At 44.3% G+C, this 22,800-nt stretch overlaps 2 protein-coding genes across 6 annotated transcripts in view; one reads left to right on the top strand and one right to left on the bottom strand.

Moving 5' to 3' along the window:
* The window catches only part of CCDC78 (coiled-coil domain containing 78), a 434,980-nt gene that overhangs the window by 276,365 nt on the left and 135,815 nt on the right, over window positions 1-22,800 (bottom strand). For 2 of the 5 annotated variants that reach the window (XM_078662986.1, XM_078662987.1), the window contains exons 3-5: window positions 6,459-6,697; window positions 5,453-5,616; window positions 3,303-3,443 (exon numbers count right to left, since the gene is read on the bottom strand). In XM_078662986.1, coding sequence (XP_078519112.1) covers window positions 3,303-3,443; window positions 5,453-5,616; window positions 6,459-6,697 — 544 coding nt within the window. Of the gene's footprint in view, window positions 1-1,876; window positions 2,012-2,605; window positions 2,657-3,302; window positions 3,444-5,452; window positions 5,617-6,458; window positions 6,698-22,800 lie in introns of those variants that run through there. The other 3 variants (XM_078662990.1, XM_078662988.1, XM_078662989.1) reach the window with 3 other exon arrangements.
* The window catches only part of LOC144784299 (WW domain-binding protein 2-like), a 431,126-nt gene continuing 410,722 nt past the window's right edge, over window positions 2,397-22,800 (top strand). The window contains exon 1 of the mRNA XM_078662996.1: window positions 2,397-2,473. The gene's annotated coding sequence lies outside the window, so the exon portion shown is untranslated. The remainder of the gene's footprint in view (window positions 2,474-22,800) is intronic.

Genomic DNA, 22,800 nt, shown 5'->3' with positions numbered 1-22,800 from the left:
CCCGGTTCGGGAAATAGTATCGTTGTTATCGTTGGGCGTAGTTGATGCAGAGGAGCTAAGGTCATTATAGACTGTCTGGACTTTTTGCTGGAAAAAGGTTGCAATGTTGGTAACGAGGTTCTGGTCCTGGCTGAAAATACTATCGCGGGGGCTCTTGGTCAACTGGGCGACAGTTTTGAATAGTTCTTTTGTAGTGCTAGTGGCTGCCTTGATTTTATTAGTAAAATATGTTGATTTGGCCTGAACTATTGCTGTCTTATATTCCTGCAGGGCTGTGTTATATGCTATTTTGTTTGGAGCACTGTAATCCGAACGCCACAACCGCTCAAGTCGTCGACATTTCATTTTTACGTGCTTCACCTCTGCGGAGTACCACAGCGCAGTTGCTGATCTCCTTCTTACTTTTTTTTATTTCAATAGGCGCCAGTTGGTCAACCACCTGGCTGATCCAATTTTGAAATTTGATAGCTCCCATGTTTACATCGCTAGTTTCGAGAGCAGGCAGGTTATTAGCAAGTGTATCGGCCAGAAGGACAGGTTCAAGTTTGTTCCAGGGACGTGTTTTTTCGGGAAGTGTGAGGGCCCTACGGGGATTTGGCAGGTTGTTCTGAGGCAGGCTGAAGAAGATGGCGCTATGATCCGACCAGGGGACTGCTTGGATCGAGGTAGCCTTAATATGGCTATTGTTTGTAAAAATGCCATCAAGGGTGTGGCCCGCCGTATGGGTAGGGCCAGAGATTAGCTGAGTCATTCCAAGGCTCAGAAAATAGTCCGTTAGGGTGGCTGAGTCAGGGTCATTGTCTGCTTCTAAATGAAAATGAAAGTCGCCCAGGATAGTACAAGTAATAGAATCAGAAGTAGATTCAAGAAAGGTATGTAGTGCCCTGATGAATGGTGCTCTTAGACCGGGGGGGGGGGCGGTACACAAGCAGGCCTGTTAATATTAGACAATTATTGTTTTTAATTTTAAAGCTCATGGCTTCTGCATTTAGATCCAGTTCTGGTAATGAGAGTACTTTGAGGTGAGATTTGTATATAATCCCAATACCCCCTCCCACTGCACCTGATCGATTTACAAACTCTACAAGGTATCTTTCTGGAACTGCATCATTCCAGTCCCGTCCTGAGGCTTTGGATGCCCAAGTTTCTGTTAAAAACATTAGATCAACGTCATGGTCTGTGATAAGGGCTGAAATTTCATGTTTATGTTTGACCATAGATCTAGCGTTCAGTAGAATGCATTTTATGGGCATTTTCTCGCTCCCCGAGCGGCTGGATTTACTGTTATGATTATTATTGTTAGCTAGCAGATAAGTATTGGTAGCGGGGCAGTCAGTTCTTGCTGGAGGTAAGACACATGGTTTGTGGGGTTGGTGGGAGAGATTTTTGAGCAGCAGCTGGCCACAGGAGGCACAGCTAGATCTAGAGGAGAGCTCTGTTGGGTTAGCTTTTTGTATTGGTTTACAAAGATGTTGGTTCAGCTCTAACAATTGAGTGCTTGAATATTGGACTTTAGGGGTTTTAGGAAAATGCCCATAATTTCCGGCGCCGGGCGCAGAGCTGGCGCGGACGGGCGCAGACGGGCTTGCCTTCGGCGCGCCCGCTGCGCCCGTCTGCTGCGCTCCCTGTATGTGGGGGCCATTTTGTGCTGTTGGGTGAGGGAGGGGCCGAACACTGGACCGCTGCTAAATTCACCCCTAAGATGGCGGTAGCAGAGGCGAGTCACACCCCCCGGCAGCAACTACTCGGCTGCAGTGGGCAGGATGCCTAGGCAGGTAGGCGCTAAATGGCAGTAACATAAAAATAGATCCTAGCAGTCAGGAAATATATTAAAATCAGTTTGGTGCCAAAAACGAGTAATTTACAAATTATTTACAGTGCTATGTAGAAAGCAGTATTCACTTCACCTCTTCACACAAGTCCCGGCTTTTCGCCTCAGGACTGACAAACACACACGCTCTCAGTCAGCGGCGTGGCGGGGAATGCAGGGTTTTGTGCTGTTGGGCGAGGGAGGGGCCGAACACTGGACCGCTGCTAAATTCACCCCTAAGATGGCGGTAGCAGAGGCGAGTCACACCCCCCGGCAGCAACTACTCGGCTGCAGTGGGCAGGATGCCTAGGCAGGTAGGCGCTAAATGGCAGTAACATAAAAATAGATCCTAGCAGTCAGGAAATATATTAAAATCAGTTTAGTGCCAAAAACGAGTAATTTACAAATTATTTACAGTGTTATGTAGAAAGCAGTATTCACTTCACCTCTTCACACAAGTCCCGGCTTTTCGCCTCAGGACTGACAAACACACACGCTCTCAGTCAGCGGCGTGGCGGGGAATGCAGGGTTTTGTGCTGTTGTGCGAGTGAGGGGCCGAACACTGGACCGCTGCTAAATTCACCCCTAAGACGGCGGTAGCAGAGGCGAGTCACACCCCCCGACAGCAACTACTCGGCTGCAGTGAGCAGGATGCCTAGGCAGGTAGGCGCTAAATGGCAGTAACATAAAAATAGATCCTAGCAGTCAGGAAATATATTAAAATCAGTTTAGTGCCAAAAACGAGTGATTTACAAATTATTTACAGTGCTATGTAGAAAGCAGTATTCACTTCACCTCTTCACACAAGTCCCGGCTTTTCGCCTCAGGACTGACAAGCACACACGCTCTCAGTCAGCGGCGTGGCGGGGAATGCAGGGTTTTGTGCTGTTGGGCGAGGGAGGGGCCGAACAATGGACGGCTGCTAAATTCACCCCTAAGATGGCGGTAGCAGAGGCGAGTCACACCCCCCGGCAGCAACTACTCGGCTGCAGTGGGCAGGATGCCTAGGCAGGTAGGCGCTAAATGGCAGTAACATAAAAATTGATCCTAGCAGTCAGGAAATATATTAAAATCAGTTTAGTGCCAAAAACGAGTAATTTACAAATTATTTACAGTGCTATGTAGAAAGCAGTATTCACTTCACCTCTTCACACAAGTCCCGGCTTTTCGCCTCAGGACTGACAAACACACACGCTCTCAGGCCACATACATTAATCAGGTGAAGAAAAGAAGGAAGAACATATGGAGATTAAAAAGGCAATAGTCTTACATGAATATACAAATGGCACACACGTTGATGGAAAATAATGGAAGAGGCAGCGCTTGTATGAGAGAAAGGTTAGAGCAAAATACAGTGTCCACTGGGGAAGAGAAGAAGGAGTAAACGGGATAGGAACAAACAAGTGAACGGGACAGAAGGCAATGTGGTTATCACTTTAAAAATAACCATGACTAGCCGAAAGAGAATAAGCAACTCATTCTTGGTACTTACCACTTTGAGCTGGAAGTCGGTGACAGTACTGGAATGAGATGCAGTTGGCGCATGGTCTGTCATACCAGTACGGCGAGACCAACCCTTACGGAATAATACCATGGCTTCAGATGCTGAAGACACAATAACATGAGAAAGACCCTAAAAATGAATATTTCAAATAAACTTGGTAAAGATATAGATCCAAATATTTTTTCCTGAAGGAAAGACTCAAGTGCACACTAACAGCATTTTCTGCGATAAGAAAGCCTACAAAGTGTACATATCCAGTCTCCTATTTACAATAACAGACCCAAGGTCTCTGTAACAGACAGTACATTTACCAAGCAGAGCACTAACGGTTCCACACCTGTCCTGAAATTCTAGTGTCTGTAAGGGCTCCGCTCTGCAGCAGGCCACGAGCAAAAGGTATGTCTTGAATCAAACCCTTTAGGCAAAACATTGAAATGTCTCTGCTTTCATACATCAATTAATGTCAGTCTATGACTGAATCATGTTACTGAACTTGGTTATATACATACTGATGAAATATCGAAAGTTCTTTCTTTTGTTTTTGTATTATTTTCACACTGGGTACTATGGTATGAAATTGGTTTTATACATATTGATGAAATATGAAATTTATATTCTTATTATATCTTGGTACTAGACAGTTTGGAAAACATGTTTTAAATCAGAAGATTAATCTTTTTTATGCTTTTGTAATATATTGTACTAATTTGTTTTGTATGCATTATGAATCTCAATATCTAAAAACCACAATATTGAGTGACTTCACTATAGCAATTATCATCAGCACTCCTAATCTTGTCAAATACAAACACAGAGATACACATAGATAATGTAATTAACCAACAACAGAAAATTCATGGTTGAAGCCGAGAAATAAAGTTTGGAACCCAGGTGTTCTTTTTCCACATATCCACCATAATGGAGGAGATGGCAGAGGAAAGTTTAACATGGTCCAACAAACATCCTCCTCAAAATACCAAAGTATACCACAAAATGGTGTGTCGTTCCACTATAAAGCCCAGGATTAGACTTATCCTTAGGTGCAACAATAACCAAAGGTCTTGGGGAACCCCTATTTTAAAAATGCAAAAGCACTCAACCGCCTAGGTGGCATGCTTTATCACCAGGACTGCTCCGCACTGGGTGGGCACTGCAATACCCAGCAAACTCCCAGAGACTTGGGATCTTTATCAGAGATCTTTTATCACAACCTGGTCCTGAGCTCAGGATACTGCCCAAATTGGGTGTTGGTAGGAATAAGTGGTAGACTGGGTGTATTGGGGAATTAAAATTGGCTATGGTAAGCCCATTGCTAATATTTTATTTCTGGTGGGTGGCGGTGTCAAGACTAAAAACATGACTGAACCAAAGTGGTGTAATTATGAGCCCCTGATTAATGTTCAGTAGGGTCAACATATTTCATGACCCTAATTGCCATAGAGTTCTAAGCATTACATCAAGACCTGGAGTGGACCATAATCTACTCAATGTTTAAGGTTCTCCGTAAGCTAAGACAATAGTAAAAATTGAAGTTATCCTGTATCCTTTTACTGATTTGGTCGCTAGTGAGGGCCACTTCAGGTAAATTCGGAGAGGCAGACCCTCACCGAAATTCATACAGAGGAGGCCCAGTGCGATTCCTACCCTGCTTTCAGATAGGGATTCCCCAAGACCTGTGGTTATTTTTGTGCCTAAGGATAAGTATAATCCTGGGCCCTATAGCGGAATTACACACCATTTTATGGTATACATTGCTCTTTTTCCACGGTCAGCTAACTAGCCACCGTTCCACATCTCCTACAAATAGACACAGACATAATTACAATTTTACATATTGTAGTTGAAGATTGAGGCTAGATTATTTTGTGCAAAACTGGAGCACGGATCTTTGCTAAAACAGAATTTGCACTGCCCTCAGCAAAGCATTCTGTGCTGATTGATTGGTGCAAATGTGGTTTTCTCAGAGGCAGGTCAGTGCGAATGTTGGGGTAAAACTGTTCTGAACTTTGAAACCTGAGAATGTCTCGCCTGACTTGGGGCAGGATATGGGTGGTGTTTTTGAAAGTTGCTCAACTATATTACGTACAACAAGAGAAGAGACACAACATTCGGTTGAAAAAGAGGAGCTACACTCTTACCCTTATATGTGGCCCATCTTCAGCAGAGTAAGTTAGTTCCACACGGGTGGTCGCTGAACCAGGCACTTGCAGGAGATCCTTTATCACTTCATTGTATATTTCATACATGGACATCGACAGGGTCCAAGACACCACATTTGACAGAGAAGAGGATTCTGCCAAAACTAAAAGAAGTTCATTGAGGTTGTAGGAAAAATAAATATGGACTCATACTGTGCAGGAGCATGCTGTCTGCCCCATTGGACACCAAAGAATGGATAAATGTACAACATTCTAGCACCTTCACATTAATGGAGGAATGCTGACGACTGCCTAGAATTCTGACCCATTCAAATTACTGTACATCCCAACTACCAAATATTTTTAAATGAGCACCAAAAGATTGCAAAACCACTATTTTTAAAAAATATGTCACAATTTGATTATATGATATGAATCTAATGGTAAATATGCATTTTTTGGATGTGGCCAAAGGTCTTGGCCAATTCTTAGTTTCTTTAAAAACCTACTGTTCAGCCTTTTAATTCTGTTTTACCATCTTGAATTGTGTACACGTTTCGGTTTTGTTTCAGACAAAGAGCCTTACTTCGAGTTTTGTGGAAGGGATATTCCATTACAAAAGTGGCAGATATCATGTTGGCTATATAACACATACATTATAGTCCATGGCCAAGAAAAGGATATCCGTTACTTTTTGATAGACTATCCAGTCAGCCAAACTCTAAATAAGGCCATATATTAGCTTAATTATCTGTATTTTACTACTCTGCTCTTGTATAAGAAATTAGAGGTTGAAGTGGTTGGGGTGAAAGACTTTGGCTACACCCTTGATAACAATTTTTTCACAGATGTTGCCATTGATTCACAAGGCTGGCATTCAAACATAAAGATATCATGTAACTCTGATTAACGTTTATTTAGCACAACATGCTGTGGATGAACCTCTCCTCATCAAATGAACTCCTCAGTCTTTCTCCCACATACATTCTACAGCAGTGTTACTCACCAGATGTTAATCTCTCTGAGGTCAACAGATCTCGGAAGAGGTGCTCCAGTGCCAGGAGAATCAAACCCACACGGTTGTTGTTGTTGTCACCAGTGAGAAGCTGTGATTTTCTGGGGTCTGACTCGCCCAAGGTCACCAGGGCCACATTCAGCCCCTCAACAAAGGCGCTTAGCAGGGGCTGAAGAGTCATAGAGAAAATGGACAGAATGGGGGCTTGTCCATCGAACACCTCCTGGAAACTGAGGAACAAGAGTTTTAAAAGAGGTTGGGGCACCGCAGGAAAATATTTATACGATAGCAAAGGCAGAAAGGCAATTAGTGACTTCCCAATATCCTATTCTCTCTGAGACATTAGTAGGACTGCAAAATAGTCACATGGGTTAGACTGTGATATGTGACTGTTTCTTTAACCATCTAACCAGACTTTCAGAGGCAGCTGTCTACCAGGAAAAGCATACATTATTCTATAGGTCAGTCCACCATAGGCTGATGCCCATCTTCACCACTATCAGATTCTCCAAGCACAAGCGTAGTCAAATAAATTCTGACATGTCTACATTCTATCTTACTTGTAAGGTAATAGAAAATAGTTAACATTGCCCAAGGTTTAAGGGTGAAAAGCCCAAATAATGAAAAAACTATCCCCATGTGTAGAGAGGTTGAGTTATTTACGAGCTTTTTATTAGTATCGGCAATGCGTGCAATGACTGTAATAATGGCATGACTACTCATGCATCTCTATCTACTCATGCCCAGGGAACAAATCAGACTCGCCTCTTTTGTTGTGTTATTTAATCTTATTGGGGTGCGGGAGGGGTGCATGATCAACATAACTTGGAAGAAAGTAAGACAAATGATGTATTATGATTTCTGAAGGGCTGAACTACTTCATAAAGGGCATGACCTCCTTTCAGGTCAATTATTCAGGCCCAGTCTTAATGAACGTCAGCAGCACCCACGACTAATACCCACTTCAGAGACAAGGAGATAGTCACTAGATGATGTGTTCCTTGTATTGGCCTTATTATTCACATCTGAAATCTGCATTTCCTAACTTTTTACACATGAATGCGCACAATATTATGTTATTTCGACCATCTGTCTGAAGCAAAAGGTCTCCAAACCTAGCAAGCAAAGGTTTTCCCATCCTGTAAGTATAGAGACTTTACCGATCTGGGCCACAGTAAGTGGAGGATCTGGTCAGCACAACAGTGTATCAGTGAAATCCACTTGTGACCTTCAGCTAGTCCTCACCAAATCATATCAGTAGATACATCTAACCTTGTGTATCAAATAACTCACATATATTTGACTTTGTCTTTATTTAATTATTCAACTGAAATTCATCCAACCTTTAGTAGCCTTGTCTGCACCCTATGATTCAGTAACACCTGAAACCTTATTTATTTGCAAAAACTTAAAGTAAACATTTTCTGTAAGAGTGTATTAGTCTCTCACATCGCCTGTGTGGAATTCTGGCCTGCTCATCCTTACAAAACTGCTCAAGCCTTTTAATCCTTGAAAACATTAATTAATGAATAGCTATGTTTAGGTTCTTCAACAGCATCTCTATGAAGGTAGGATCTGAACTTTAACTTTGCCATTCTAAAATTCAGATTCTTATATTGCTATAGTCATTCAGTTGTAGGTTTATTGGTGGGTTTTGCATTGTAAACCTGCTTCATGAGCCACTTTCCGCTGAGCTTTAACGGTTGGACAGTCTCTCATTTCCACTAGAATATGCTAGTTTAGAGAGGAATTTATGATGGACTCGTTGATTCCGAGGCAACTAGGTCGTATGGCAGCAAAGCATGTCCAAACGATTATCCCTCCCCTTTCTTCCTTGACAGTTAGTAAAGGTATGGTATGATAGGAGGTGTTTGTTTTGTGCACCACAACCGAACAACTCCACTTTTGAAAAATGTGTTCTGAGGTCATTATACCAGACTTATTGTCCTTCATTGAGGTGTCGTTATGCACACGTAAGCCACACAGCAATATTAATTTTGGAGTGAAGGTGGTTTCTCTAAGTTGCACCTTTAGGAAATCTGTTCAGTACAGCCATTGTTGTATTGGCACCGGCTTGTAGGCTTTGTAAAGATGCCTACCTCTTGTTAAATTGTCATGTCTTATACTTTTTCCATTTGCATATACTCTTTCTCATTGTTTATAATGGATTCTATATTGTTTGGAGGTGGTATTACAACATTTCGCCGAATGATCAGCAGCAGGATTCTTGCTCTGAAACCATCAGAGACACTTTTTGAATTAGGCACGTGGTGCTACCACAGACCTCGGTGCAACATGGCAAACTGCAAATGTTTCTGATTTTATATACAAGTAGTAGCACTTCCTGATGATCAAGTAATCATTTAGTAGTACCTGGTTGTAAGAGATTTGGAAGCAGTAAAGGGGCATTTACTTTTTTCACACAAGGCTTCTGAGTGCTAGATGTTTTTGTTTACTAAATGACAAAGTAAATTGTTGTTATTTGTCACATTATGATAGATATATCTACTGTAAGCACTGGATGAATGGCTATACATTAATATGTAAAACAACAGAATCATGAGATAGTTACATTCTTTTCCAAATCACTGTAGACCTTTGAGCCTACTCTTATAGGATTCCAGATATGGAGACACTAGTGTATGCTTTAGTGAAGACACAGTCTCACAAGGGGATGTTATGTATGGAAAAGGAGAGGAAGTTGTATTACAATAGAGCTGCCGCCTTTGGGACTGTGGAACCCGGTTCGTGTCTTGGCATCGACCCTGTGATTCTGGGCAAATCACAATCTCTCTGTGCCTAAAAAAATGAATGTGACATTAGGTAATGTAACTGCTGCTCATGTAAAACGCTCCATTACCTTCGGGTTCAGTTTGAACTATTTAAAACTGCAAAATAAAAAAGAAAGCTAGCCTTTTGCCTTACTTGGAATTCCAGCTACTGCAGAATGAAGCACCTTGGATGCTCATGTGGGTCTCCCTACTCCTAGACCTACTGTCTTTTCCTGCATGGTTTCTCCTTGTGAATTAATACTACCTGTACAAGTTTTCTTTTAATGGTACACAAATGCATCTTTGGGTTGGGGGAGTTTTAAACCAATGATCATGAAGAGAGGAGGAGTAGTGCTATAATTACTGAGTATTTCAGGTATTGAAAACTATATGAAAAAGAAAAATATCAGAAACTGGCAAAATACATTGTGGGAATATGGAGGCTGGATTTGTACAATCCCTATATTGTTTTTTGTGCCAATAGGTGCTGGGTGGATTAACAGTGTTACTACCCTTTCCAACTACATCCTAAATTCTTGATCAAACCAAGAGTTTTAGCCATAATCTCTTGTTGGAGCTGAGGACATGTTGCAACTTTACCCTTTATGATAATGAGAGGCTACTAAAGTGTCCAGTTAGCACAAGCTAGCAAACAGCAAATTAGGTGTCCTATCAGAATTGGTAACCAGCAAACATTTCCTTAGGAGAACTCTGCAATGAGGCAGAGTAATTAAATACATTTCACTAGAAATGTATCACTGGACATAGCACAGGGCTTTATACTGGGATAATTTAGCAAAGACTCATACTTGTTACTTATGAAACATTTTATATAAGCAACTGATGTCAGCCATTTACTATAGCTACGTATCATTTTTGGAACATTTGTGTGGATTAACACTGCTACTTTAAGGTTTGTGGAAGGCCCAGGAACGTGTATTTAAAGAAAGAAAGATGGCACTCACAATTCGTTTGACAAAGGCAGCTGCAGCTGTTGAAACACATTACAGTTGTTGTTTCTGCCAATAAATTGTGTTTGAGAGCGAACTCGAGCGTGCTGGAGTCTGTCCATATTTGAAGGCCGTTGTGTGGATATATATATATATATATATATATAGATATATATCCATACTAATATTATGAAGAGAGAGCCCAAACCTTTCTCAGTAACCACAGCACCAATCACAACAGCCAATACAGCGTTGGAAAGGGCAGGTGCAGCAGAAGGACATAGGCTATGCAGACGGCCACCATATTTATTTTTTATTTTTTGCAGAGTTTTATATAGCGCGAACTTGACCCAAACTGAATCAGGTATCAGAGCGCTTTACATAGCACCAGGTACGTTACATGAGGACACACATTCATTTTTGTTAGGCACGGGGAGATTTAGGGCCATATGTAGGTAAATTGCCAATACCGAATCCTTAATACCGATTCATACCGAATCGGTATTAAGAATGAGGTAAACGTGATGTAGGTAAAAATTCGGTAAACATTACCGAATTGTAGCAAATCGGTATTAAATACTGATTGTGAACAGATCGGTAATAAAAATACATACCGAAAGGCTATTACCGAATCGGTGATACAGATTCCACACCCAAATTCGGTATTACCGACTCGGTAATTCAAAAAATAGCGTTTTGGTGAATCAGCCAATCCGGATACACCCATTTACTTCCCAAACAGGAAGTTGCCACACCCAGCCAGGTGCACAGGGCCTGGAGCTCACTGTGAGGCAGGCAGGCAGGCAGGCAGGAGAGCTGAGGAGCCAGCACCAACACAGTCAAGAAAATAAAAAGGAAAACCACTGAACAAGCATTGAAATGGCAAGCCAGGACAAGGAGAAGGAGGCAGGTGAAAGAAAAAGAAAACTCAAGTTCAGTGACAAGGAGCTTGAGATCCTGATCGAGGATGTCACACAAGAGTACCACAAGCTGTTTGGAGCCCAGTCCCAACAAGTGCCAGACGCACAGAAGAGGCAAATATGGAGTGGCATTCGGGACAAGATCAATGCCATAGGTGTGACCCTGCGCACCATAGAGGACATCAGAAAGAGGTGGTATGACCTCAGAAAAACTGCAAAACAGAGGATGGCAGAGAGACATAGGCTGGCAGGGAAAACTGGAGGAGGAAAAAATCGAGCCCCAGTACCTACACCACTGGAACAGATGGTAGAGTCCACCATCCAGCGGGAGAGTGTGAGTGGCATAGGAGACGCAGACAGCTCCGCCAGAGCAGCTAGAAAACAAGGTAAGAAGCATGCCCAGCATGCTGCCCTCCCCCCTCCCCCACCCCAACCCCCATAGTGGTAAATGTGCTCCCACTCCACACCATGTCTTACTGCTTACCTGCAATGCATTCTGGGTGATGTAGTCAGTGTGAAATCATGATCAGGACTGTCAGGGCAGCTAACACAATAGCATGGTAATAGAATTCGATAGGTCAGGATAACCACTGTGCACTGTTGGCATGTACTTTAATGCAATGGCAATGCAGACAGAGCATTGAGAATATTTACATTTGTGTCATTGCAGGCGAGTCATCTCGCAGTGCAGCTGAGGGCAGCAGAGGCAGGTCAGCCAGGCCAGAGGGGAGTGGACGGGATGAAGACAGCATGCCTGCAGGGAACACCAGCTCTGCGCCATCGCAGCCAGCCAATCCTCCACCACAGCCATCACCACAGCGCCAGGGAGGTCCGCAATCCCCTCTCACTCAGTCACCACTGCGACGTTCACCAACACCACCACCACCACCACCACCACCACAGTCAGGCAGGAGGCATGCCGTGAACACCCTCCAGCAGATGGAGTCGTCGGAGGAGGAGGGCAGCCAGCGCGCACAAAGTCCTATCGTAGAGAGATCCAACAGGGCGCGGGCTGGTTCTGCATCCGAGGGTGCGAACATCTCATCACGACGCCGCAGGGCAAGGCCAGACAGTCCAGTGGCAGTTCAGCAGGGTGACAGTGTGTTCGATGGACTGGAAGGCAACATGCTGAAGGTCCAGCGCCTGCAATGGAGGGAGATGAAGTCATTACACAGGGAGGTGGCAAACATTAACAGACATATGCACAAGATGGAGAAGGGTATCAGTGCCATGGGGGAGAATATGTCTGCAGGGATGGAGAGGGTAGCAACCTCGGTGGACAACCTCTGCATCCAGCTGGAGCAGGACCGTGTTGGCATGCGCCGGGAGAGACAGAGACTCCAGGACTATACCAAGTCGGTGAACCGGCTGGCCACTACGACATCACTGATGTGTCGCCGGTCCATCGCCATGCAGGAGGAGATGGCGCATTGCAGCAGGGATGTGGCCAGGGGGATGGTGTCCATGACCTCAGTGCTAGAGCTCATGCAGAATGCCAAGGCCTCTAATATGGAAGGGGGGGGGACAGTGAGGAGGCTACCAGCCGTGGTAGCATTACACCCTCACCCACCGAGTGCAGGAGGCGTAGTGGACGTAATGCCCCAGCACAGGAATGGTCCGACTCACCAGTCTGTGTCGATGGGGAACAAGCACGTGCAGCACGGGGACGCAAGAAGTGAAGGACACTGGATGTCCACATGCATGTGATGGGTGATGTAACCCATGTCCAATTGGACTATGCTCACAATGCTGGAGGTGTGCCAAATAAACACCTCTACATGTAATTTGAAATGCCTCTGTGTCTTTACTCACTCAGAAATAGTGTGATGTAATCTCTGCCCGTCTATGTCTCCCATCATGTTCAATAGCAGCACCAGCCGCGCTGGGCTCTGGCTGAGGGTTGTCCTCGTCCTCGTCCTCTGACTCAGTTAGTTCCACTGCTGTTCCTTTTTTAGTGGCCAGATTGTGTAGCATTGCACACGTAGCAATGATCTTGCAACATTTGATGGGGCTGTACAGACGCGCACCTCCTGTTTTGTGGAGGCAACGGAATCTGCTTTTGAGCAAACCAAAAGTGCGCTCCACCACGTTGCGTGTGCTCCTATGTGCCACATTGTATCTCCTCTCCCTTCGGGTGGTTGGGTTCAGATATGGTGTGAGGAGAAAAGGCCGGAGGGCATATGCGCTGTCACCTATGATGAGAAGTAAGTTGCATTGATTGGTGTGACCAACAGCTTGTGCCAGGGTGTACATCAGGGTGTGTGACATTTACTTACCAAGTATGTATCCGTCGGCAAATTCACCAGCAAGCAGACGTGTATGTATGCCACTGTTCCTGAAGATGTAAGCATCGTGGGTACTCCCGGGGTATTTTGCCACGATGTCTGTTATTATGTGTTTAGCATTGCAGATCACCTGCACATTGATTGAGTGGGTGGATTTGCGGTTCCTGTAAATATATTCACTTGCTGCAGGTGGGCAGATGGGAATGTGGGTCCCATCGATGCAGCCGATCACGTGGGGGAAGTGGGCAAGTTGATAGAACTCCAGCTTGGTTCTCTGCAGCTCCGCCTGCGTACTGGGGAAGGATATGTAGTGTTCCATTGTGTCCATCATGGCGTCTAGGAAGGTGTTGAAGAACCGGGATAGGCAGCTCTGTGATACTCCACCCACTACTGCTATCACGCCCTGGAAACTTCCTGATGCAAGGAGGTGCAGGCAGCAGAGTACCTGGACATGGGTGGGGATTGCGTGGGCCCTTGGCGTCTGGTGCTCCAGATAGGGTCTTAGGTCCCGTATTAGATCCAGGATGGTTTGTGGGTGCAATCTGTATCTCTCGTGTATTTCTGCCTCTGTCAACTGGAACAGAGTGATGCGTACTCTGTACACCTGCTCCTCACGTCTCCAGATCCTCATTCCTGCTGCTCTCAGGCGTAGCCGCCTTGCTATGAGATAGAGGCCTGCCATAGTGTCCACAGTGATGCATTTTGGGTCTGTTTATATAGACTCCTCCTGTTTACCACATGCTCCTGAAACGTGGTAATTAACGAATCGGTATTACCGATTTTGGTCAAAATCGGTATTACCCGGGTTTGCTACATAGCATATTTGGGGTTATTACCGAATCGTTTATACCGATTCGGTATTCATTGTTTCGGCAATTCCGAGTCGGTAACTTATGTTTATTACCGATTCGTTATTATCGAACCTATTCGGTATTACCTACATCTCACATGGCTACATTTTTGTCGGTAACACCGGAAATGACCCTTTTTCGGTGTTAGCGATCGGTATTTGGCCACCTACATATGGCCCTTAGTGATTTGCCCACAATCACAGGATGTTTGGCGTCGTTACCAAGACTCGAACCCAGATCCCCAGGTTCGAGGTGGAGCGCCTTAGCCGTTAGGCCAACTCCTCTGTACATTTAAAAGATAAAAGAACCGTGCCAGCAAAGTAGTACCTTGTGGGCATGTCAGCGTTGTGCTGTGGGTGTGGTCTGGGGGCGTGACTCACGCTGGGGGCGTGTGGTACGGCCATCACATCGTGGGCTGTGGGCGTGACAAACGCTGGGGGCGTGTGTCCGCCCTTCATGCCATGTGAGTCGTATATACAAGCGCCAATTACGTTGCTGCGCAGCATCAAGGGGCATGCTGGGGGCATGACACGCTGGGGGTGTGAGAAACGATCGGGGCGTGTGTCTGGCCTTCATGCCATGTGAACGCAATTGCGCAGCATCAAGGGGCACGCTGGGGGCGTGAGAAACGCTGGGGGCGTGTGCTACGTTCCGCCCTTCATGCCATGTGGGTCGTACATTAATCAGAAGATCGTCTGCTGTGGCCGTGTGCTGGGGGCATGACAAACGCGTTCACCTGGAGGCCTAGTAAGTAACGTTACTGCAGCCTCTCCTGCGCGCTATTACTGAACTCTCTCATTCATCAAAATTACACGTGCCTGCTATTATCAACCAGGGCTCTAGCCAGGCTCAGGCGACGGATCAGTACACTAATTACATGCGCCTGATAACATCAACCAGGGCTGCAGCTGGGCCTCAAGCGGGGGAACACGCGCCTGCTAACATCAAACAGGCCTGCATCTGGGCCTCAAGCGGGGGAACACGCAAATGAGCGTGTCTGCGGGGACAATTACTGCAGCCTCTCCTACTCGCTGTCACTCAACTCTCTCATTAAATGGATTTACCCGCGGCTGATAGCTCTCTCATTCAATGACATTACACGCGCCTGCTAACATCAACCAGGGCTGTAGCCGGGCTCAGGCGGCGGATCACTACACCAATTACATGCGCCTGCTAACATCAACCAGGGCTGCAGCTGGGCCTTCTCCGTCCCTATTCTAATGAAACAAAAAAATTTGTCTACCGCGAGATTTTAAAATAAATTGCCCTTGCCAAATACACACATTACACACATTCTATTTCATACCCGGACAACGTCGGGACGGGCTGCTAGTATATATATATATATATATATATAGAGAGAGAAAAAGAGATAGATATGGATATATATATGTGTATTACCTACTGGCGGTCGCCAGTAGGTAGATATAGTTAGGACCTAGTTTCCATAGGAAATCCACAACATTCTATTTGGAATAACTTTGGCGCCGGTTGATGAATCTTCGCGAATTTCTCAAAGAAGATGGCCCGCTCCGCTCCTTCCCTGAAGTATTGGGGGGATTCGTCAAGTGGGGGCTCCGTGTTTTCCCCATGTTAGTTTCCATAGGACGTTTAGACATGGCTACAGCCCGAACGGCTGGACGGAATTACAAGAAATTTGGCAAAATGGTAGAGTCTGATTCGCAGATCACGCTTTTGCTTAAATGGTGTAAATCCCTCCAGTAGTTCCTGAGAAAATCAAAAGAGAAAGAATATATATATCTATAGGCGCGCACACTGTGCGCGCACCATACGCATACCGTACGGTACGCGTACCTTCGAGTGCACGAGCTGCATGCTGATTGGCTGCCACTGTCTGTCAACACTCCAAAACAGAAATTGTTGGCAGCCATCTTGTGCCTCGGTAGACATGTAGAACTCAAAAAGGGAGCAGGGTAGAAGCACCCTGACCCCCTAGGCCTGCTCAGGTGGTCCCACAAGGACCCCCAAGGCCCAATTTTCTTTTTTTTTCAAAAATCGCGGGGTGCGCGTACGTTACACGTACGGTACGCGTACCCCGCGATTTTTGAAAAAAAAATTGTCTAGAGTGTTGACAGACAGTGGCAGCCAATCAGCACAAGTTGTATGCTCATTGGCTTTCAACACTTCAAACTAGGAAGTGTTGGCAGCCATCTTGTGCTCGGTAGACCGAGGCACAAGAAATCAGAAAAACAAACGTGTAGACCACAAAAAGGGGGCAGGGTTGAAACACTCTGACCCCCTAGGCCTGCCCAGGTGGTCCCACAAGGCCCCAAAAAAGTTTTTTAGAAACCCGTTCGGTTTTTTTAAATTACCCCCCGGGGGGACCAAATCGCGGGGCACAGTGATAAAGAAGTGTGGGGGGCCCCAATCCCCCCCCCACACTGCCCCGGGGACCGCCGCCCCCCGGGGCAAAGCAACACAGCCCCCTGGCGCATACTGGAGGCTCCTGGTGGGCTAGTTGGCTCCCAGGGACCCCCAGTATGCAAGGGGAATTAGTTCCCCCTCTGCAAATGCGCCAGGGGGCTGCGTTGCAGAGAGGTGTAAAAAGGGGCATAGCCTTATTACACCTCACTGCAATGCAGCACCCTGGCGCATACTGGAGGTTACAGGTGGGCTAGTTTGCCCCAGGGACCCCCCAGTATGCAAGGGGAATTAGTTCCCCCTCTGCAAACGCACCAGGGGGCTGCGTTGCAGAGAGGTGTAAAAAAGGGTGTGGCCTCATTACACCTCTCTGCAATGCAGCCCCCTGGCGCATACTGGAGGTTACTGGTGGGCTAGTTGGCCCCCAGGGACCCCCAGTATGCAAGGGGAATTAGTTTCCCTTCTGCAAACGTGCCAGGGGGCTGCGTTGCAGAGAGGTGTAAAAAGGGGCATAGCCTCATTACACCTCTCTGCAATGCAGCCCCCTGGCGCATACTGGAGTTCCAGGTGGGCTAGTTGGCCCCAGGGACCCCCAGTATGCAAGGGGAATTAGTTCCCCCTCTGCAAACGCGCCAGGGGGCTGTGTTGCAGAGAGGTGTAAAAAAGGGTGTAGCCTCATTACACCTCTCTGCAATGCAGCCCCCTGGCGCATATTGGAGGTTCCAGGTGGGCTAGTTGGCCCCCAGGGACCCCTAGTGTGCAAGGGGAATTAGTTCCCCCTCTGCAAACGCGCCCGGGGGCTGCGCTGCAGAGAGGTGTAAAAAAGGGTGTGGCCTCATTACACCTCTCTGCAATGCAGCCCCCTGGGGAATACTGGAGGTTCCTGGTGGGCTAGTTGGCCCCCAGGGACCCCCAGTATGCAAGGGGAATTAGTTCCCCCTCTGCAAACGAGCCAGGGGGCTGCGTTGCAGAGAGGTGTAAAAAAAATGTTTTCAATGTATATTCAAAATATGTAATGTAATTTAAAAAATAAAATATCTAAAAATAAATAATTTAAAATAATGTAGTTAATCAGTATAAAAAATATAACAATTAATACATTTAAAGATGATCATTTACGAAACCATTGAAATTCACTGAAAAAACCATAGGTTTCAGCCACGTTATAGTTAGGAATTACCATTTAAAAAACCTTTGAAATTCACTGAAAAAAACATAGGTTTCAGCCACGTGATAGTTAGGAATTAGCATTTAAAAAACCTTGCAAATTCACTGAAAAAAACATAGGTTTCACACACGTTATAGTTAGGAATTAGCATTGAAAAAACCTTGCAAATTCACTGAAAAAAACATAGATTTCACACACGATATAGTTAGGAATTAGCATTGAAAAAACCTTAGAAATTCACAGAAAAACCATAGATTTCACACACATAATTAGGAAATAGCATTTAAAAAACCTTTGAAATTCACTGAAAAAACCATAGGTTTCAGGCCTGATATAGTTAGGAATTAGCATTTTAAAAACCTTAGAAATTCACTGAAAAAACTGTAGATTTTAGGGGTGTTATAGTTAGCTGGACATTTCACTCATACAAAACCATTGAAATTCCTCCGATATAGTTAGTTGTACTAACTATATCTCGCGTGCCCGCAATCCACTGCTGATGATGTCACATGTTACATCATTCATGACATGGTCAGTGACATCACTGATGACATCTCAAATGACATCACTGATTACATCATCCACATGACGATACACCTCATCACACACTAGTATAACCTTTCGTCACTCACTGTAAAATACAGAGTACCATATTTAAATCCATTGATACACCGATACAAGTTTCTAAAAATCCACTCAGTGATTCCTAGATCTATACACACATCTAATCACTTACCTACAGATTCACTCATACATGCAGTCAATGATCAATAGAACACTATCAAATACACTTATACACCTATATCGACATTACACACCAGCACACATCCTATTCTCTTATAAAGTCATCCTATGCACTTATGCAAACAATGGATCATACTTACATTTACTTAGCTATACACTTATACAAACACCACTTTATCTATTCATATAGATAGTAAATTATACTTAGTGTGTTATAAAATCACTATTACAAGTATACAGTTATCTATACAGTCACACATACAATCAGTGAGTCTTACGTATACTTATTTATAAACAACAACTGACACATACATTGCCTTTTATTTTTTTTACTTTGTTGGACATGTACCATTAAGAGAGATATTTGCTCATCACTACACCCATAAAGATATTCACTGACCCAAACAACTGTTATAACATGTAGTCTTAACGTCATATACCTACTAAATCAACTATTCACACATCTTTGGGCAGTCACACACCTCCCACCGAACCACACACACATTCACTCTCTCATACAAATACTCAGTTAACTAATCAATAACCAATATAGACTTTCAAATAGCTAGTAACCAACTGGAGAAGTAGTTTTTACAACAACTGACAAAGTGATACAGATGTTCACACAGTTTAGTCACTATCCAATATATTTAGAGAGACACTTTAAATTAGTCAAGTAAACAGTCAATCACACTGCTACTAAATTCTCCATCCAGATATTTATATTTATATATCCACTCATTCTTCAATGCAAATTGCTATTTATAGAATACATATTTAAATAACAAAGCAAACCACATTCACTGGATGATGTCATCAGTGATGTCATCTGAGATGTCATCAGTGATGTCACTGACCATGTCATGAATGATGTAATATGTGACATCATCAGCAGTGGATTGCGGGCGTGCGAGATACAGTTAGTACAACTAACTATATCGGAGGAATTTCAATGGTTTTGTACGAGTGAAATGTCCAGCTAACTATAACACCCCTAAAATCTACAGTTTTTTCAGTGAATTTCTAAGATTTTTTAAATGCTAATTCCTAACTATTTCAGGCCTGAAACCTATGTTTTTTTCAGTGAATTTCAAAGGTTTTTTAAATGCTAATTCCTAACTATATCAGGCCTGAAACCTATGTTTTTTTTCAGTGAATATATATATTTGTCAATAAATAAACAAAGGTTAAAGCTTATTTATAGTTATGAAAACTTTTGAACTTTTTTCCCTCTACAAACCAAACTTTAACCACACATACTTTTCTAAATTCTGAAGTTATAGTTATAACATTTGTTTACAATTCAAGCACCAGCTTTAAATTATTGTAAGTAGCGCACTGCTATACATACTCATTTCAGCTTGCTAACAAGCCAACACTAACTATAAGTCGTCACTCTACTATGCTCTGTGTTGTGGCAAATGATATCGTTATGATGTTATAAGTATTGTTATGAATGCTATGATTTCACAAGCTATAATGATGTAGTATGCAAGAGTATAGCTAGTGCATGAGAAATGTGTGATTTATAGTTAACATAGAGTGGTAAGTACGGTGACAAGGCTGTTCAGAGGTGTGTGACTTAGAATAATTTGAAGGTGGGGCGTAAATTTATAAATTGAAGGTCTAATTATAATTATACAATTTAACTGTTTGTGTACCTTAATTTGGGTTTGTATTGAAAGAATAAATAAAGTATTTCTAACTATAAATTATCCTTAAACATTATCTTTTGTTTCATTGCATGTCAATGGTTGTTATTTTTTTATTGAAAACGTGTTATAAATTGTAGTGTGGAGTGTCCTCAAGTGGAGTGTTGTATGGTAGAGTGAAGAAGAGAGTTGTAGAATCTAGTGTCATACAGAGGAGTATTGTGGAGTGGAGTGGAGTGGAGCAGAGTGGAGTGACGTAGCCTACAGTGGAGTAAATTATTATATAGTGGAGTAGCATGGTATATCAAGGAGTGGAGTATCATAGAGTGGAGCGGCTTGTTGTACAGTTGTTGTACAGTGGAGTGTTGCTGACTGGAGTGTCATGAAATGGAGTGAGGAGGAGAGGAGTGTACTCAAATAGAGTGGTGTAGAGTGGCATAGGGTAGAGTACAGTGGATTAGAGTGTCATACAGTTCAGTGTTGTCAATTGCAGTGTCAAACAGTACAGCTGCAGAGAGTCTCGTACAGTGGTGTACAATGAAGTGTCATTATTTGTGAGAACACAGTGCATGGTTGAGTAGTGAATTATAGTTAGTGTTGTGTGGTTAGTGAGCTGAAAAGAGTGTTATTGAAGTCCACTGTTTATAATAATTTGTAGGTAGTGGATAAACTGTAAATTAAAGTGTAACTTCAGAATTTCTGAAGTTTGTGTAATTTATGTTTGGTTTGTATATGGAAAAAAAGTTTTCCTAACTATAACTAAGCTTTAACCTTTATTTTTTCATTGAATTTCAATTTTTTTACATCCATATCCATACTAATATTATAAAGAGAGAGACCAAACCTTTGAGGCGGGTAATCTCAGTAACCACAGCACCAATCACAACAGCCAATACAGCGTTGGAAAGGGCAGTTGCAGCAGAAGGACATAAGCTATGCAGACGGCCACCATATATATATATTTTTTGTGCAGAGTTTTATATAGCGCAAATTTGACCCGAACTGAATCAGGTATCAGAGCGCTTTACATAGCACCAGGTACGTTACATGAGGACACACATTCATTTTTGTTAGGCACGGGGAGATTAAGTGATTTGCCCAGAATCACAGGATGTTTGGCGTCGTTACCAAGACTCGATCCCAGATCCCCAGGTTCGAGGTCGAGCGCCTTAGCCGTTAGGCCAACTCCTCTGTACATTTAAAAGATAAAAGAACCGTGCCAGCAAAGTAGTCCCTTGTGGGCATGTCTGCATTGTGCTGTGGGTGTGGTCTGGGGGCGTGACTCACGCTGGGGGCGTGTGGTACGGCCATCACATCGTGGGCTGTGGGCGTGTGCTGGGGGCGTGACAAACGCTGGGGGCGTGTGTCCGCCCTTCATGCCTTGTGAGTCATACATATAAGCGCCAATTACGTGGCTGCGCAGCATCAAGGGGCACGCTGGGGGTGTGAGAAACGATCAGGGCGTGTGTCCGGCCTTCATGCCATGTGAACGCAATTGCGCAGCATCAAGGGGCACGCTGGGGGCGTGAGAAACGCTGGGGGCGTGTGCTACGTTCCGCCCTTCATGCCATGTGGGTCGTACATTAATCAGAAGATCGTCTGCTGTGGCCGTGTGCTGGGGGCGTGACAAACGCGTTCACCTGGAGGCCTGGTAAGTAACGTTACTGCAGCCTCTCCTGCGCGCTATTACTGAACTCTCTCATTCAACAAAATTACACGTGCCTGCTATTATCAACCAGGGCTCTAGCCAGGCTCAGGCGACGGATCAGTACACTAATTACATGCGCCTGATAACATCAACCAGGGCTGCAGCTGGGCCTCAAGCGGGGGAACACGCGCCTGCTAACATCAAACAGGCCTGCATCTGGGCCTCAAGCGGGGGAACACGCAAATGAGCGTGTCTGCGAGGACAATAACTGCAGCCTCTCCTACTCGCTGTCACTCAACTCTCTCATTAAATGGATTTACCCGCGGCTGATAGATCTCTCATTCAATGACATTACACACGCCTGCTAACATCAACCAGGGCTGTAGCCGGGCTCAGGCGGCGAATCACTACACCAATTACATGCGCCTGCTAACATCAACCAGGGCTGCAGCTGGGCCTTCTCCGTCCCTATTCTAATGAAACAAAAAATGTTGTCTACCGCGAGATTTTAAAATAAATTGCCCTTGCCAAATACACACATTACACACATTCTATTTCATACCCGGACAATGTCGGGACGGGCTGCTAGTATATATATATATATATATAGAGAGAGAGAAAGAGATACATATGGATATATATATGTGTATTACCTACTGGCGGTCGCCAGTAGGTAGATATAGTTAGGACCTAGTTTCCATAGGAAATCCACAACATTCTATTTGGAATAACTTTGGCGCCGGTTGATGAATCTTCGCGAATTTCTCAAAGAAGATGGCCCGCTCCGCTCCACTCCTTCCCTGAAAGTATTGGGGGGATTCGTCAAGTGGGGGCTCCGTGTTTTCCCCATGTTAGTTTCCATAGGACGTTTAGACATGGCTACAGCCCGAACGGCTGGACGGAATTACAAGAAATTTGGCAAAATGGTAGAGTCTGATTCGCAGATCACGCTTTTGCTTAAA

This window comes from Lissotriton helveticus, chromosome 10, assembly GCF_964261635.1.
Source record: "Lissotriton helveticus chromosome 10, aLisHel1.1, whole genome shotgun sequence".
Taxonomy (NCBI): domain Eukaryota; kingdom Metazoa; phylum Chordata; class Amphibia; order Caudata; family Salamandridae; genus Lissotriton; species Lissotriton helveticus.
The sequence above is the reverse complement of the archived record's forward strand: the minus strand, read 5'-3'. Positions and strand labels throughout refer to the sequence as shown.